The sequence below is a fragment of the Melospiza melodia genome, chromosome Z (assembly GCF_035770615.1).
Source record: "Melospiza melodia melodia isolate bMelMel2 chromosome Z, bMelMel2.pri, whole genome shotgun sequence".
Lineage (NCBI taxonomy): Eukaryota > Metazoa > Chordata > Aves > Passeriformes > Passerellidae > Melospiza > Melospiza melodia.
In genome coordinates this window covers 69,558,308-69,572,200 of record NC_086226.1, presented here as the reverse complement: position 1 = coordinate 69,572,200, position 13,893 = coordinate 69,558,308, and the positions used below count along the sequence as shown (strand labels likewise).

Sequence of the window (13,893 nt, the reverse complement as noted above, 5' to 3'; positions counted from 1 at the left end):
CCTCATGCAGATACTTGTGCCTCTAATTGGCAGAGTACAAAACATAAAAGACATTTGAGCAAACTAGCTTCTGAAGGAAGAGCCTCGGGTTCACAATTTAGCAAGTTGTATGTCACTAAAATGCTGTGATGAGAAGAATCTTATGGGTCTTGATTTGTTTAGAACAGTTTTCACCATCCCTGTACTGTCAGAATCTCTGTATTAGACGAAGTGCAGTGCAGTGTTTGATGATGGTGTCTCTCTTCCTGTCAGAGACACAAATTATAATAGGTAAGGAACATGAAAGGTCTCTGAGTGTCTGTAACTGTTCAGCCACTAGATGGAATCAATTCTCTTCTCACTGCTTAGGAAGAGCTGGAGATTTGCATTTTGAAATTGATAGTTTTGATGCATTTTCAATAGTAAACCTGATGGTTTAAAGCTTCATGAAAGGTAAAACATCTCTTGTTTCTTAAAACTGCTGTTTAAGATATACAATGACCTATTTGTTTCTTTTTTTTTTTTTTTAATGAAATTACAGTATTGATTTGGTAATTCCTTTTCACTAGTTCCCTAATTGTCACTCAAAAGTAGTGCCCCTGAGTACATGTGTCTTTGTTTAAAAAGCTAGTAAAATATCTCAGAATTTTGTTGATAGTGGTAATTTTTGAATACATACTCAGAGAAAAAGAAAGGCTTTTTACTCTGTTGTCATGTGGTATTTCCCGAATTCTGCAGGATTGCATCAGGTCACTTACTCAGCAGAGCTCTAGAGAACACTTTGCAGCAGGTGCTGTGTGAAATGGTATTTGTGTCTTGGCAGCTGGCATATTTTCCTCTCTGCTGAGCTAGTGCTTAACAAATGCATATGCACAGCCCCAGGAAAGGTCTTTGCATAAAAGTTTGATTATTTCCATTTTGAAAGGAGATTTTACTACAAGCCCATTTATACCTGATAGTTATCTTACTCAATCGGCTATAAAAGATGGGCGTTGCTCTATCATATTAGGAGTCCTTATCAAAAACTTGGTGTGAAAACATTTCTTATTTTCTGACTTCTACTGAAAAAACATAAAAGTATCTATTTTTTTAAGTTTTTCCAGAAATTGCAGAAAATTAAAAAGCCAATAATTATCTTGTGGAAAAACTTGCCAAATAATGGAATTTAAATAGGATTAGTTGTGTTGTTATCTCATTTAAGATGAAAAGGATCCAGCTGAAATAGTTCTTCTGGCAGTGCTGTTTTGACTTATGTGTCTTATGTCTTGGAATTGTATTACCTATACAAGCAGCTTAATTTATATAAAAACTATAATTTAAACTATAATTTAAACTATTTTCACTATTATTTTTATCTTAATTTGTTCAGTCATTTTGTAATCATGTATGCATTTTCCATGGTGGATGGAATGATCTCAATTTATCTGCCAAATTAATTCTGAAAAGTGGCTTTATTAGGTCTGCTGCTTTTCCAGCTAAATGGTATTGTAGAAATGCAAGGTATGCCTTAAGCACAGAAGCTCTAGGGAAACTGAGACTTTTACAAAAGTGTTTTACCGATTATGTTCTCATAGGTTGTTTGAGCTTTCATATGCCATCCTTGAAGAGGTACATGATTACTTGGTCTGTAGCCACAGCTGGGAGCAAATCCAGATGTTGTGTCTCCTCGAGTTTTGCAAACCTTCTATATTTTGAGAGTTTGGAAAATCTTAACTGTGGAGTTATGAATAGTGTGAAGAGACATGTCCCAGACAATTGGATGATCACTGCCTTACAGACCTAATTTCCTGACAAGGATACTGATTGTGTAAATTTTTAGACTGTTGCAGAACACAATAAGTATGTAAATCCTAGCAATAAGTGGGTATTTTTTCAAAAAACCAAGATTTGTGAATGCCTGTAATGAAAGTTATTTCTATATCCTGAATATCTATATCTATGCCCATATTCATCCTGAATGAGGATATGTCATATCCATATTATTTCTAAAGAAAAAAAAAACAAGAACTTGGACCTAAAAGCCTGTTTTTATCCCTGTCAAGTATCATCTTCTAAAAAATTAGTTTGGTGCTGAGCACAAAGTTGGTTTTGCCTGTCAGCTTGTCGATGGTCAATGCAGTCTAGCACATGCTTCACGGACCATTGTAACAGGCATCTTGCACAGTCTTTTATGTTGTCTTAAATTATTTTAAGGAAGCTCTCACCACTTGTCTACTGGAAATAGTAAATTGAGTCAATTATCAAAAATTATTAGGCAGTAATTATATTGTAGCTGTAAAAGGATGGTAGCAAGATTGTCTTTTAAGCAAGGAATCTCGTGTCCCTTTCCAGAGAAGGAAAGGAGTGTCTTGTGGGCATACTTGTGAATATACTACTTACACATGGCTCTGTTAATTTTCCTTTTGGAATTTCCTTTAATAAAGCATGCTCAAGAGAGGCATTGTTCTTAATTTCACTACCTGTTTTTACATATGAAATGAAGATGATTGAACCATTTTGTAACCATTTTTTAAAGTGTTTAAAAAACAAAATAATAAATAAGGAGCTAGGTCTATTTTACTTTCATTGCTAATGTTCTGAATAAGAGTAATTTTTTTAGTTCAGCCACATTAGAATTCTATTGATATTTCAATCTGGTTTTGAGCTTTGCTGTGGGTAGTTTCTTTATGAAAACCGGTGTTTTGGGAGTTCATGAATGCGTATATGTTTACAGAGTCTGGTTAGCTGTTTTTTGCTTTAGAACACACCACTAGGACTTAAGACATAGTAAGACCAAAAGTGTTTCTGGACACTAGAAATAGAACTTTTGTCCCTGAGTAACTAATTACATTTCCTTCTTGTAAAATAATTCTTATAAGGTTAAATTCTCATTGCTTTTCCTCATCTTGATTTTCTGATTACAATCAAGCTGTATTTTGAGTTTGCTCAAGGCATACTATTCACACATGCTGCAATTCCTTACATATTTGTACATGTACTTTCCAGGGGGTTTGAGTAGGCTTGACCTTGAGTCTGTGTACCTCAGATAATTGTAGTACTTCCTGTATTTCTCAGCTGCTGTTCTTTTTGGTTTAGCCCAAGATTTGTCTGCAAGCCATGTACTCATGTGTCTCATCTCTGTCTTCATATGAACACGAGTGAGAAAGTAGACTCACAAGCAGAAAGTTTAGAAAGTTACTTGAATAAGGAGAATGTATTCCATCATATATAGATCCATCATATCTACAAGTATAATCTTGTAGAGCCCTTTGTCTTGGTGTGTGGAAAATGTACAGCATTACAGATCAGATTGTGATGTCTGATTTGTTCATCTGTCTCTGAATGTGCACATGCATATAAAAGATAGACTATTGTTCTGATCTGATGTAGGATGGAAAACATTTATACTCATTCTTTCATAAAGGGAGTTCTTTAAGGTCTGGAAAAGGAGGGAAAACCCAAAATCTACTTTCCAATGAGGAAGTGAAAGACGGTTGGAGGCGTGGTGATCTCATAGCTCTTATTCTGAGAGGACCAGAGCATCATGTACCTCCAGAGAAACTATCCAGTAAAGTGTGCAGCATCAGAGCATGGGAATTGCCAAGAAAGGAGTTTCTGATTTATATAATGAGGGAAGAGAAATGATGAAAACATGAGCATGATTACTTTTTTTTTAATGTAGGGGGAAATTAGCTGCCAGTCATATAAATAATTTCATACATATGCATACACTTTGTATTTTTGTGCAGAGATTATTTAAATGCATGATAATTAAGTTCATATGAACACCACTATAATTTTTCTGAACTCCTCCATAGTAAGAGTTTTTCATGAGTTTCTGTGAACTCATGAACATAATAATTTCTCTCAGATAATTTCTCTTATTCTGTTTACAAAGCAATTAATATCGGTGACACAGTCAATGCTTTACAGCCAATGCTTTGCAAGAGAAATAGAATTCTGATTTCCATACTGTTTGCTTTGGGTGTGTTGCTCACGGAAGAGAAATAATGAAAAGTAAACATGGTGTCTTCTGTCAGGCTTTCTAGTTGAAAGCACCAAAGAAACCTTGCTGAGTTTTCCCTGACCAAATTTTCATCCTCTCCCATGGCCAGGGAGGTGCATTCATCTTGGTGCATATGAACATACGGATATGTGGCCAGTCTCCTGTGCCACACATCCCATTAAAGCAGTTCCAGGTCGTGCACAGGACCATGACACTCGGGCAAGGTCCAGGAGGAAGGGAGAGCTGCAGAGTGCTGAGCAAAGGCAGGGGATATAGGAAGTATCTGGCGCTGTAGGCCTGGGTGCTTACCCTGAGAGTCCAGCAAAGTGCTGCACCCCTCTGCTTACCCAGGCAAGGTCCTGCCATCGGCTTAGGAGCTGGGGTGAGAGCAGTGAGCACTGTTTGCAGGGTCTCAGACCAGACCTCTTTCTCTGGGGCTAGGAGGGTGTCATTGTGGAAGGACCCTAATCCAAACACCCTGAGCCAACAGCACCGAGCTCCCATTCTGCTGCCAGCCCCTGAACACCTGCCCCTGGTCTGCAGAACAGCAGATGTCAGCACTCAACACACCTCGGTTTGTTCCTAGACATCACAGGGGAAAATTGCCACAGGAAGAACTGGAGCAGAAGACAAACCATAGAAATGAGCAGGCAGGGATGAGCCAGGAGATGGGGATCGGCCTGGCTCGCACATGGCAGCAGAGTGAGGCGACCATAACGCGCCCTAGAGACGATCCATACAGGAAGCAGCGAGATGTGGCTGAATTTACTTTTAAAGGTGGAGTTCCTGGCCCAGGGGTGCTCTGCAGCTGGAATCGCGGCCCTTCAGGCCCTGCTCCGACACAGGAGACGCCCGACGGGGCCCAGCGGGCTCCCTGCGGTTGTGTGGCTGCGGGCTCTCGCTCGCGGCTGAGGGCAGGTGGCAGTCGCTGCTGCATGAGAGGTGCCAGCCCCGGTCCCCTGGAGCACGTCTCCCCGCTTTCCCCCTTCTCCTTGCCCAGGACCGTTTAACTTTGCGGGCGTGCTGGCCCTGGGCGCTGCTGTCCCCGAGAGGAGGAAAGGCCGCTTTGTGCAGCAGGGCTCAGGCCCAGCGGAGCCGGCCCGGGCGCGCGGCTGCAGCGGGGCCGTGCTGGCCAGGCAGCGCCCCGGCTCCGGCTGCACGGCTGCTCGCTGCACTCACACCTTCCTCATCATCAACAGCGTGGCGTGACATTCACCACACAGCAGGGAACAAAGCCACAGTCAGCAAAGGGCGTCACATGAGTGGGATTTCCAGAAATGACCAGTCTTTAAAGACAGTCTAAATTATTTTTTCTGTAGATGTGGTCTTGATTTATTTATTCTCCCTCTTTCCTTCTTTTTACATCATGTTCCTCTCTAATTGAAAAATCTCTTCTCACTCTGTACTAGAACAATTTTATTTCAATATGTGCAGTAAAGTTAATTACTCTTCAAACAGTAATAAAAACAGTAAACAATGTTTTCTATTTTATTAATATCTCTACCTTATTTTAGTTTTACTTTTACAGCAGTATTTTTTATTTATTTTTTTTTAAATTCAGCAAAAACTTTTTGGACATAAAGCCCTCAAATAACCATGTGATGCCCAAAAAAGGCTGTAAATAAAACCCCATAGAACTGTGTCTGTAGAGTAGGTATTTGTTTATTTTACTGCTGGTGGTGAGGACAGAACTCCACCTAGCTCACCCACCCTTGTCAAGTGCTGTGGTATATTTATAGAGTAAGTATTGATTCGTGTCACTATGTCACTGCAACATCATCACATAAATGCCAGAGCTAATTTACATGGTATGGTCTCATGGTTACAAAAAGCTCTCTGCACTGCACTTGTGCCTCTCCTGTTTGGGGGTCATCTGGGGTCTTTGACGAAGGATTCCAAAGTCTTCTTTGCATCTGAACTTTTCAGCTTTGTCTTCGGAGTATGCACAGTTATGGGGTTCCTTGGTCCGTCTGGTCCTGGCTGGCCTAAATTCTTTGTTTTCTGACTAAGTGGCTTTACATTTGCCAATTTCTCATTACTACTACACTTATCTCTTTCTGAAGCTATCCACCTGGTGTGTTTTTGTCTTCTTTTTTGTCTATTCAGCATTAAGCAGCTAGTTAAACATATACTAGGCTTTACATTGTACAGAAAGTTATTTTTTACCAGGTTATATAGGTATAAAAAGTTATGATTCAGTTCATATAGGCATAAAAGGGTATGATTCAGGTTACTTAATATAGAAAGTTATGATTCAAGTTGTACTGATATCAGGTTATATAGATATATCAGGTTATATTGATGTCCTATAACTCAAGCTATAGAAACACCTTTTAACTTTGATCTAAGTTATATAGGCATCAGATGAAAGAAATCCCTTGTGTGCAGGGAATTAAGATCACGCAAATGTTCTTGTTTCACTAACGGGTTGTTTTATTTAAAACCCAGCCTTAAGAAGAGTCTTTGGATTCTTTGAATGTCATGTTTGGTGAAGAATTGCCATGTGAATTTGAACTTTGTTGTTCAATTACATTATTATTTTTAAAGCTTTGTTATTGCCCTTAGAGTGTAACACCAAGCAGGGTTTGGCTTCAGCCTTGAGGCCTGGGATGATTCTCAGTGTTGCTGCAGCAGGAAGCACTTCCTGGCATGTATTTTCTTCCTTGTGGCTTGCCTTCAGGTTCAGAGAGAAAATCAGAAGATGGATTATCACTGTAGAAAATTAGCCTTTGTATTAAATGTTCAAGTGTTGCTAACCATAAGACTGATATGACAAGGAAGTGCTTAGAGTGGGACAATGTATGCATAAATCTATGAATATATGACTTTGATTTCTTACTGTGCCCTTCTCTGTTTTCCTGGTGTTGCTACAGATAGGCTAGTCTGTTCTGCTTGTGAAGACTTAAAAAAATTAATTCTTTAAGAAAGGCAAGGTGGTAACAGGACCGGAACAGACTGGAGGATCTTGTTTTCTTCACCTAGTGCAAGTCTTTTCTTCTCTGTAGTATTCCCCTTTTCCCTCCAGCTGTTCTCTGTGGTGTTAAGTCAGTGTTTTTAAGAAGAGAATTTTTAGGTTGGTAATAATATTGACTTCCCAGCAGACTTCTTTTAAATTATATTTTTAGGTGTTGAATTTCTGGGCAAAGTGCTTATTTTATTAAAAAAGTCAGAGTGGGCAAATACTGCATATGGAACAACTTCTTCAGAGTTTATTTTCTGATCACCAAAGCAAAAATTAAACTACTCTTTTCAATTATATTATTATTAGTGTTATTGCTCCTTCACATTGCTACAAACTGTTCACTCTTTTTATTAAAACAGGTAGATTGTCTTCTGTGTGCTTGATGTTTTTAATAACTAGTATTTTTTACTAGAAACTAAACATAGCAAAAGACTCCATCCTTTAACAGCACTATGTGTTTCTTCAGATTCTTCTCTCTTTTACTTACTTACTAGGGCTGTCAGTTCTGGATGGCTACTTATTTTCATTATTTGTATTTTCCTGTCAAATTAAAGAAAATAGAAATTGTTATGAAATTAGTCATCATCCATCTTCTTGTCATCTGAGTCCACATCTTTTTCCTCTTGTGCATGCAATGGTCATTCTGGCTGGCATTAGAGAAGAAATTCCCAAGTTTTTCTTGGAAATTGAAAAATTCTTTAGGGAAATTAATAATAATGTCTTGTGGTGATACTAAATGTCAAAGGAAAGGAAGATAGAAGGAGTATACCAGATAAAACCACCCTGAGAGATATATTTTACCATCACTCTCTCTATTGACAGTGTCTGTGCTAAGGAACCACTGAAATGAAGAGATAATTTTTGTCTCTTAATTAATATTTCCTTAAGTTTGCAAAGTGCAGAGGGCCTAAAGATTGGCTGTCAAATATTAGTTGTTTATTTTATTTTGTTCAGATAGAAATTCTGCCTGTACCTTTTACAGTATCTGTGGCTGCAGATGTATTGAAAACAGGAGCAAAGAATGTTTCCTGTTCCAGCAGGAAGCCATGCAGTACATTTCATTAACTCAGAAAACTCTCAGAAAGGGTTTTCTGCCCTGACTCTGCTAGAGGGAAGCAAGTCATTGTAGAGCAATTGCTTTCAGCGAATTATAGAATATGCTGAGAAGAGACCCATGTGGATTGTGAAAGTCCAACTCCTGGCCCTGCACAGGATACCCCAAGAGTCACACCCTGTGCCTTCTGAGAGTATTGTCCAAATCCTTCTTGAGCTCTGTCAGGCTCGTCCTGTGACCACTTCCCTGGGAAGCCTGTTCCAGTGCCCAACCACCCTCTGGGTGAAGAACCTTCTCCTGATAGCCAAACTAAACTTCCCCTGACACAAATCCAGACCATTCCTGTCATTAGTCATCAGAGAGGAGAGATCAGTGCATGCCCCTCTGCTTTCCCAGGGGAGGAAGCTGTAGACCATTGTATAAATCTTACTCTCATTTCAATCCTAAACATTCATAGCTGGTTTCTTTACTGGTCGTTCACCCATACTGTGGTTTTAAAGATAACCTGGTAAAGGGAACTACCAAAGCAGTTTATTTGGGTAGGTAGGCTTTCAGGAGGTTCTTCTGAGGATGATTTTTGTCAAGGGGTAGAGGTTTTTTCTTGGTAGGGATGCTTGTATGGCCTGTTAGCTTTATTTTGGGCACACTGTGCCAAAGTTGTATCCCCTCATAAATTTCATCTGAGTTTAAAGCAGAGGTCATATGAAATGGTCACACAGGCGCCTTGTGTATTTTCGGTGCTACTATTCTAGTGTTATATTAGCCTGATTCATATGCCTTTTATAGCAGCCTTCTGGATTCTTGCTTTTTGTTGTCATTTTGGGGCCTAGCACTCATTCTGAGATACACTAATATGCCATTTCTACTACTCAAAGGCAATTAGAATATTCAGCATAGATTGTTCTTAGAAGCCCAGGTGTATCGCCTTGTATTTTGTACTAGTGAATTTAATCCCAGTTTTGAACAACAACAGCTGTTAGGGTGGTTCAGTTCTCCTTTTGTAAAATCTCTGTGTTTCTAACACTGAGCAGCAAAATTAATCTGTACATACTGGGATTTTGCACCATGATTGTTACCAAAATGCTAGCAGTACTAACCTCTAATAACCTTCCTGCACCCCAGTACTTCTGCTTTCAACATGATTTTCTAGCTCCCTTTTTAGCAGTTACTTACCCTCTTGACTGTTTTTCTAACAAGCCTCATTTTCTCCTGCAAAACTAATGATTTTCTACACTTCAAAAGATACGTGCAGCTATTTGTATTCCAGATCTTTGAAAAATCCATGCATCTCGGCAATGTTCTGCCTGATGTCACTTCAGTTTGGGAAATCTGCATTGATTTTCTTCTGTTTCTCTTCATGATATTGATTATTCTTTCTAGCTCTGCAGCCTTGGTGTTCTGGGCATAAGCACTGCAATTTTACTCTTCAGTCAGATATCATATCAGCAGCCTGATACACTGGTGTTCAAAAAGCCTAGCTATACCTGTATTTACCTGTGCAAGTTCTTTTAGACTTCTGGGCTAGATGATGTCTATGCTTCACACTCTGCCCCCTTGGCTGTACACACTGAATCTATTTTCAGCTTTGCTTCCAGGCTGGTAGTGGTAATTTCCTTTTCAGTGTGCAGCTGTCATCATTACCATTGGAATTTGAGGAAGAACTATTTTTTCAGCCTTGCCCTTGATGCAAATTCCCACTAAAACAGATTAGAGTTCTGTATCCATGTTGAAATCCAATTTAAGGGCCTGGAGATTGCTACCTGACTACGAGCAGTATCTAAGGAAGTTGCTTTCTTGAAAGTACTTTTGGCACTACTAAATTCTCTTCTATTCATACCATTGTATTTCTTGCAATGGGCTCTTGATATTTTTCTTCTCTGTGACCATTTCAGTTGTCTAGTAAGTAATACTGCTTCCTCCAACAAAGCCTTCATTTTTCTGTAGTCAGAAAGGCTCATTTCTCTGTAGTCAACCACCAAGAGAGATTTTTGAGCATCTCTCTTTTTCCCAGCTAGCAGAAGTACAGGGGCTGCCAGACCACCATGATCATATTTGCTCTGTGTTTTTCTTGTCCAATTTATGTTGCCTGGAGGCTTTAGCTGTTTGGGGTTCAAGTCTCAATTGAGGATGTTTTGGTGGAAGAGCTAGCTAGCAGTTGAAAAAAGAACTGAAAGGTTGCTAGGAACTGATGCCTGAAATATTTCTAAAACCTTTCTGAACCACAGGTGTTTATTCACTTTTCAGATCCCCCTTTCCCAGAACTAGAATTTGTTGCAGTAAAAGGTTCTGCACCTTTGCTCAGACTCCGGAAAGCAGAAGATCAAAATGGACCAATCAGGTTTGTCTTTCAAAAAACATTCTGCAGATGCATGTTACATACAGATTAGAACTGTTTTGGGTGACAAGATTATTTTTTTAGCAATGAGAAAAAGACTTGAACTGAACCTCGCAGTTTCTCTCCCCTTAGCAGAGTAAGATTTAGCTTCAGGTCTTTTTGCTGTTTTCTGGAACAAAATCCTAGTTTGATAATTGTGAGTTTTCACCACTGGCTTTGTGGTTTGATTTTGTTTTTCTGTTCTCTTTATCTACAATGAGGTTACAGTAGATCTTTATTGATGGATACAAACACACCTCTACTGATGTGATTTTTCTTTTCCAATGAACTCATGCAAATGGTACATTTTTTCCCCCAGAGCCAGAGGAAATAGTGAATAATGTCCTCATTTTTGCATATTCTGAAATACTATTTTCATAGTAGTGTAGTACTATCAAAATGTATTTCTGGAGTAAAAGGATTGATCCCTTACTGAGACAGAAATGAAAGGTTACTCAATATTACACTGAAGCAGAAAATACTTGAAAGCTATGAAGGTCTCATGAAATGGCTGGTGTAACAGCCTTAATGAATAGTCTTCCTATGGTTGAATACAATAGAATAAACTTTGTTTTGAGAGGTATGAAGACAGATTTGATTAAATTTTTTTTTTAATGGTACCTGTCCACTCCTCCTTTCAACAGAAGAGCTCTTGTTTCTTTGAACTTACAAATAATTTTTTGAGAAAATTGTGTATTTTTTCATAGGTGAGCTTCAGTGTGAGGAGGAGGAGGAGATAGTCTGATGTCAGTTTTATGTTCTTCTGCACATCAATAAGCATGTAGCAATAACATGAATGTGATAAGACGCAGCTCTAAATCGTGCATGCAGTGCATTTAGTTAAAATTGAAATGGAACACACACACAGAGAAATATTTTAGTATAGGAAGTGTTTGTATTGGACATTGTTAATAAAAAACAGTTAAGAGGCTGTTAGTAAAAACCAGTATGGATTAATTAATATCTGATGCCTATTTCATTGAAATGAGGGCTAATATTTACTTTTCTCTTTTGTTTCACTCTAGTCTTTATCAAGTGATTGTGCTTCCTCTGGATTTGCAAAGCACTTTTATTTGTGACTCCTTTGCTGCTACATCTTTCTTTAGTAACACCACTGACATTAAAGGATATGTGGCAGCTGAATTTCGGGCAAAGGATGTTGCTGATAATATGTCAATTGCTCTTGGAGACAGACATTATTATGGGAAGTTTTATAATGCTCCTTTAAAGCTGGGAGAAGAGTATTGTGTTTTTTTGAAAATAATAAGTGAGTGGAATAAGGTAATGGATGTTTTAAAACCTCTTCTTTACACCTCTTGAATGAAATATTGCTGGGGAAAAAGACAAAAATGTTAGCTGGATATTAAGTTTTTATGACACTTCAAGGATCTCCTAGTTGACAGAATTAGATTAAATCTGAAGCTCTTTAAATATCTCTTAAAATTCCTTAATGGTACTTAGGTCATTGTAATGTTGAAGCAACTCTGAATGCCAAAAGTCAAACAATGGAAAATAATTAAAAATGAATGGCCATCCCTGCCCACAGTAATTGAAGATATCTGTATTGTGCCAGAATGTACTAAAAGAGATTAGTATGATAATTTGAAAATCACTCCTTAGCAATGATGAATTCACCCATTTTAATGTTTAATTAAATATTTTATATTAAAATGTCCCAATTCTCCAAATTATATGGAAAAAGATATTTTGTTATGTGTTGTTACCTTCCAAAAGACAGTGAATGTAAACTCTAGTTCTATTGAGAAAGCCTTGAAAAAAAAAAGTATATTTTTATCATTTTAAAGTAAATATGCATTTTTAATTAGAAACAAAAAGTTTCTAAAATGTACATATTATCTAGTTTTCCAGTTGTATCTATCTCAGGAGTCAACAGTTTTAAATTTTTTTATAATATAAGTCTCAGCATTAGAAACTTTTTCTTGTGTGGGAAAGGGATAACTACTTGTGTGCAATACAATTCCTGAATGTCAAATACAAAAATTGAACTAAGCAACCTCTAATAAAGAAAGAAACACCTAAACAGCACCTTACCTTGACATCAAAATAGAGTTTTTAGGACTTTGTGTGTACAGCACAAAGCAAGGAGGCATGCAAAAACTAATCCATGAGTCACTTAAAAATAATTCTCTGCAATTTTGGAAGCCTACACCCAAATCTCAGTAAGTTAAAACAGCTTCTGTTAAGAAATAGTGAGTAACATCCTCATTTATGCATATTCTAAAGTGCTGTTATCCTAGTAGTGTATTACTATCAAAATGTATTTCTAGAGTAAAAGGATTTACCTTTTACCTGTAACTGCCTCAGTTCAAAGTCAATGAAATAAAACAAGTGCATTTAATAAGAGGATTCTTGTATCTACTAATCGGTGCAGTACTATTTAACAATAGCCTGAGAAATTTTTATAGCTGAGATGAAGTGGTTTTGGATCCTGATACAAGTCTGTTGTCATAATTTTTTAATTAATTGTGTGAGGGGAAAGGTAGGAAAATTACAGTAGAAGGCATTTCATTTCATAAGTAGTGTTAAGTTATTAACATTGACATCCAAAATATCTTGGAATTTGGACAATGAACTGTATTTCATAGAAAAATGTGCTCTGTGGAGCAGGATTGTTAATCAGTCAAATGTATCCAAGTTTGGCCTCTTCAAGCACTACTAAATATATCTTTGGGCTTAGTTTATTTATCCTGGGGGTTTATGCATTGGCTTCCCTAGCTCTTTACCCCTCAGTGTTTTCTAATACTGGAGTATTTTAACTTCTTTTATTTTGTGGAGGTTTTTGCTGCACAGAGCAAAGTAGATTCTTACACATCTTTACAAGCCATTTGTGAAGCTGCTTCTGACTGACATTATTATTTCTTATGGATTATTTCTTGATCTTTCACTGCTGATATTTGCAGATGTGTTTTCTAGGGCACTGATTTGATGGATTAATATTACAGTTATTTGTAGAGGTCACTCTTGCTTCGTACCATTAAAAATGCATCATCTCCCTCAGGTACACTTTCCTGTATGGCTTTTGTTGGTTGATGAAATATACAGAGTTATATGCAACAGTTGTGAATCATTATCGGGGTTGCAAATACCAAACTGCTTTGGTTTGCAGCTGTGCTTCTTCAAAATGGAAGTTGGACTGCTGGTTCAAAAGTATTGGTTTATCTTCAGTTGTCATGCCCTTTTATTTTGTGCAATTGCTGGTATTACCTGAAAAAAAAATTGGAATTATGAATTGCAGGTTGTTGAGTTTGTTGGGTTTTGTCACATTTCTAAAAATGTGATTACTTAAGTAACTGATTTGGATTCAAGAGCTCAGTCTTCTTTTTAAAAAAATGCTTGGCCCTCAATTTTTAATACCTGTGAAATCAGCATTTCTGAAGTGTGTTTTACTTCTTAGCACATTTCCATTTGAATACAGACAAATTAGAAATAGATGTAATAGGCTCCTAACTAATGTTCTCATTATTCCCTTTCATATTCTGGCATCCTTAAGGGTCCCTTCTATCTCCTTTCATACTAAA

The 13,893-nt window shown here is 37.7% G+C and overlaps 1 protein-coding gene across 3 annotated transcripts in view; it reads left to right on the top strand.

Moving 5' to 3' along the window:
- SUSD1 (sushi domain containing 1) overlaps positions 1-13,893 on the top strand; it is a 49,317-nt gene that overhangs the window by 28,173 nt on the left and 7,251 nt on the right. Inside the window, exons 12-13 of one of the 3 annotated variants that reach the window (XM_063180844.1) lie at positions 10,225-10,318; positions 11,380-11,635. In XM_063180844.1, the coding sequence (XP_063036914.1) occupies positions 10,225-10,318; positions 11,380-11,635 (350 nt within the window). Of the gene's footprint in view, positions 1-1,553; positions 2,477-10,224; positions 10,319-11,379; positions 11,636-13,893 lie in introns of those variants that run through there. The other 2 variants (XM_063180845.1, XM_063180846.1) reach the window with 2 other exon arrangements.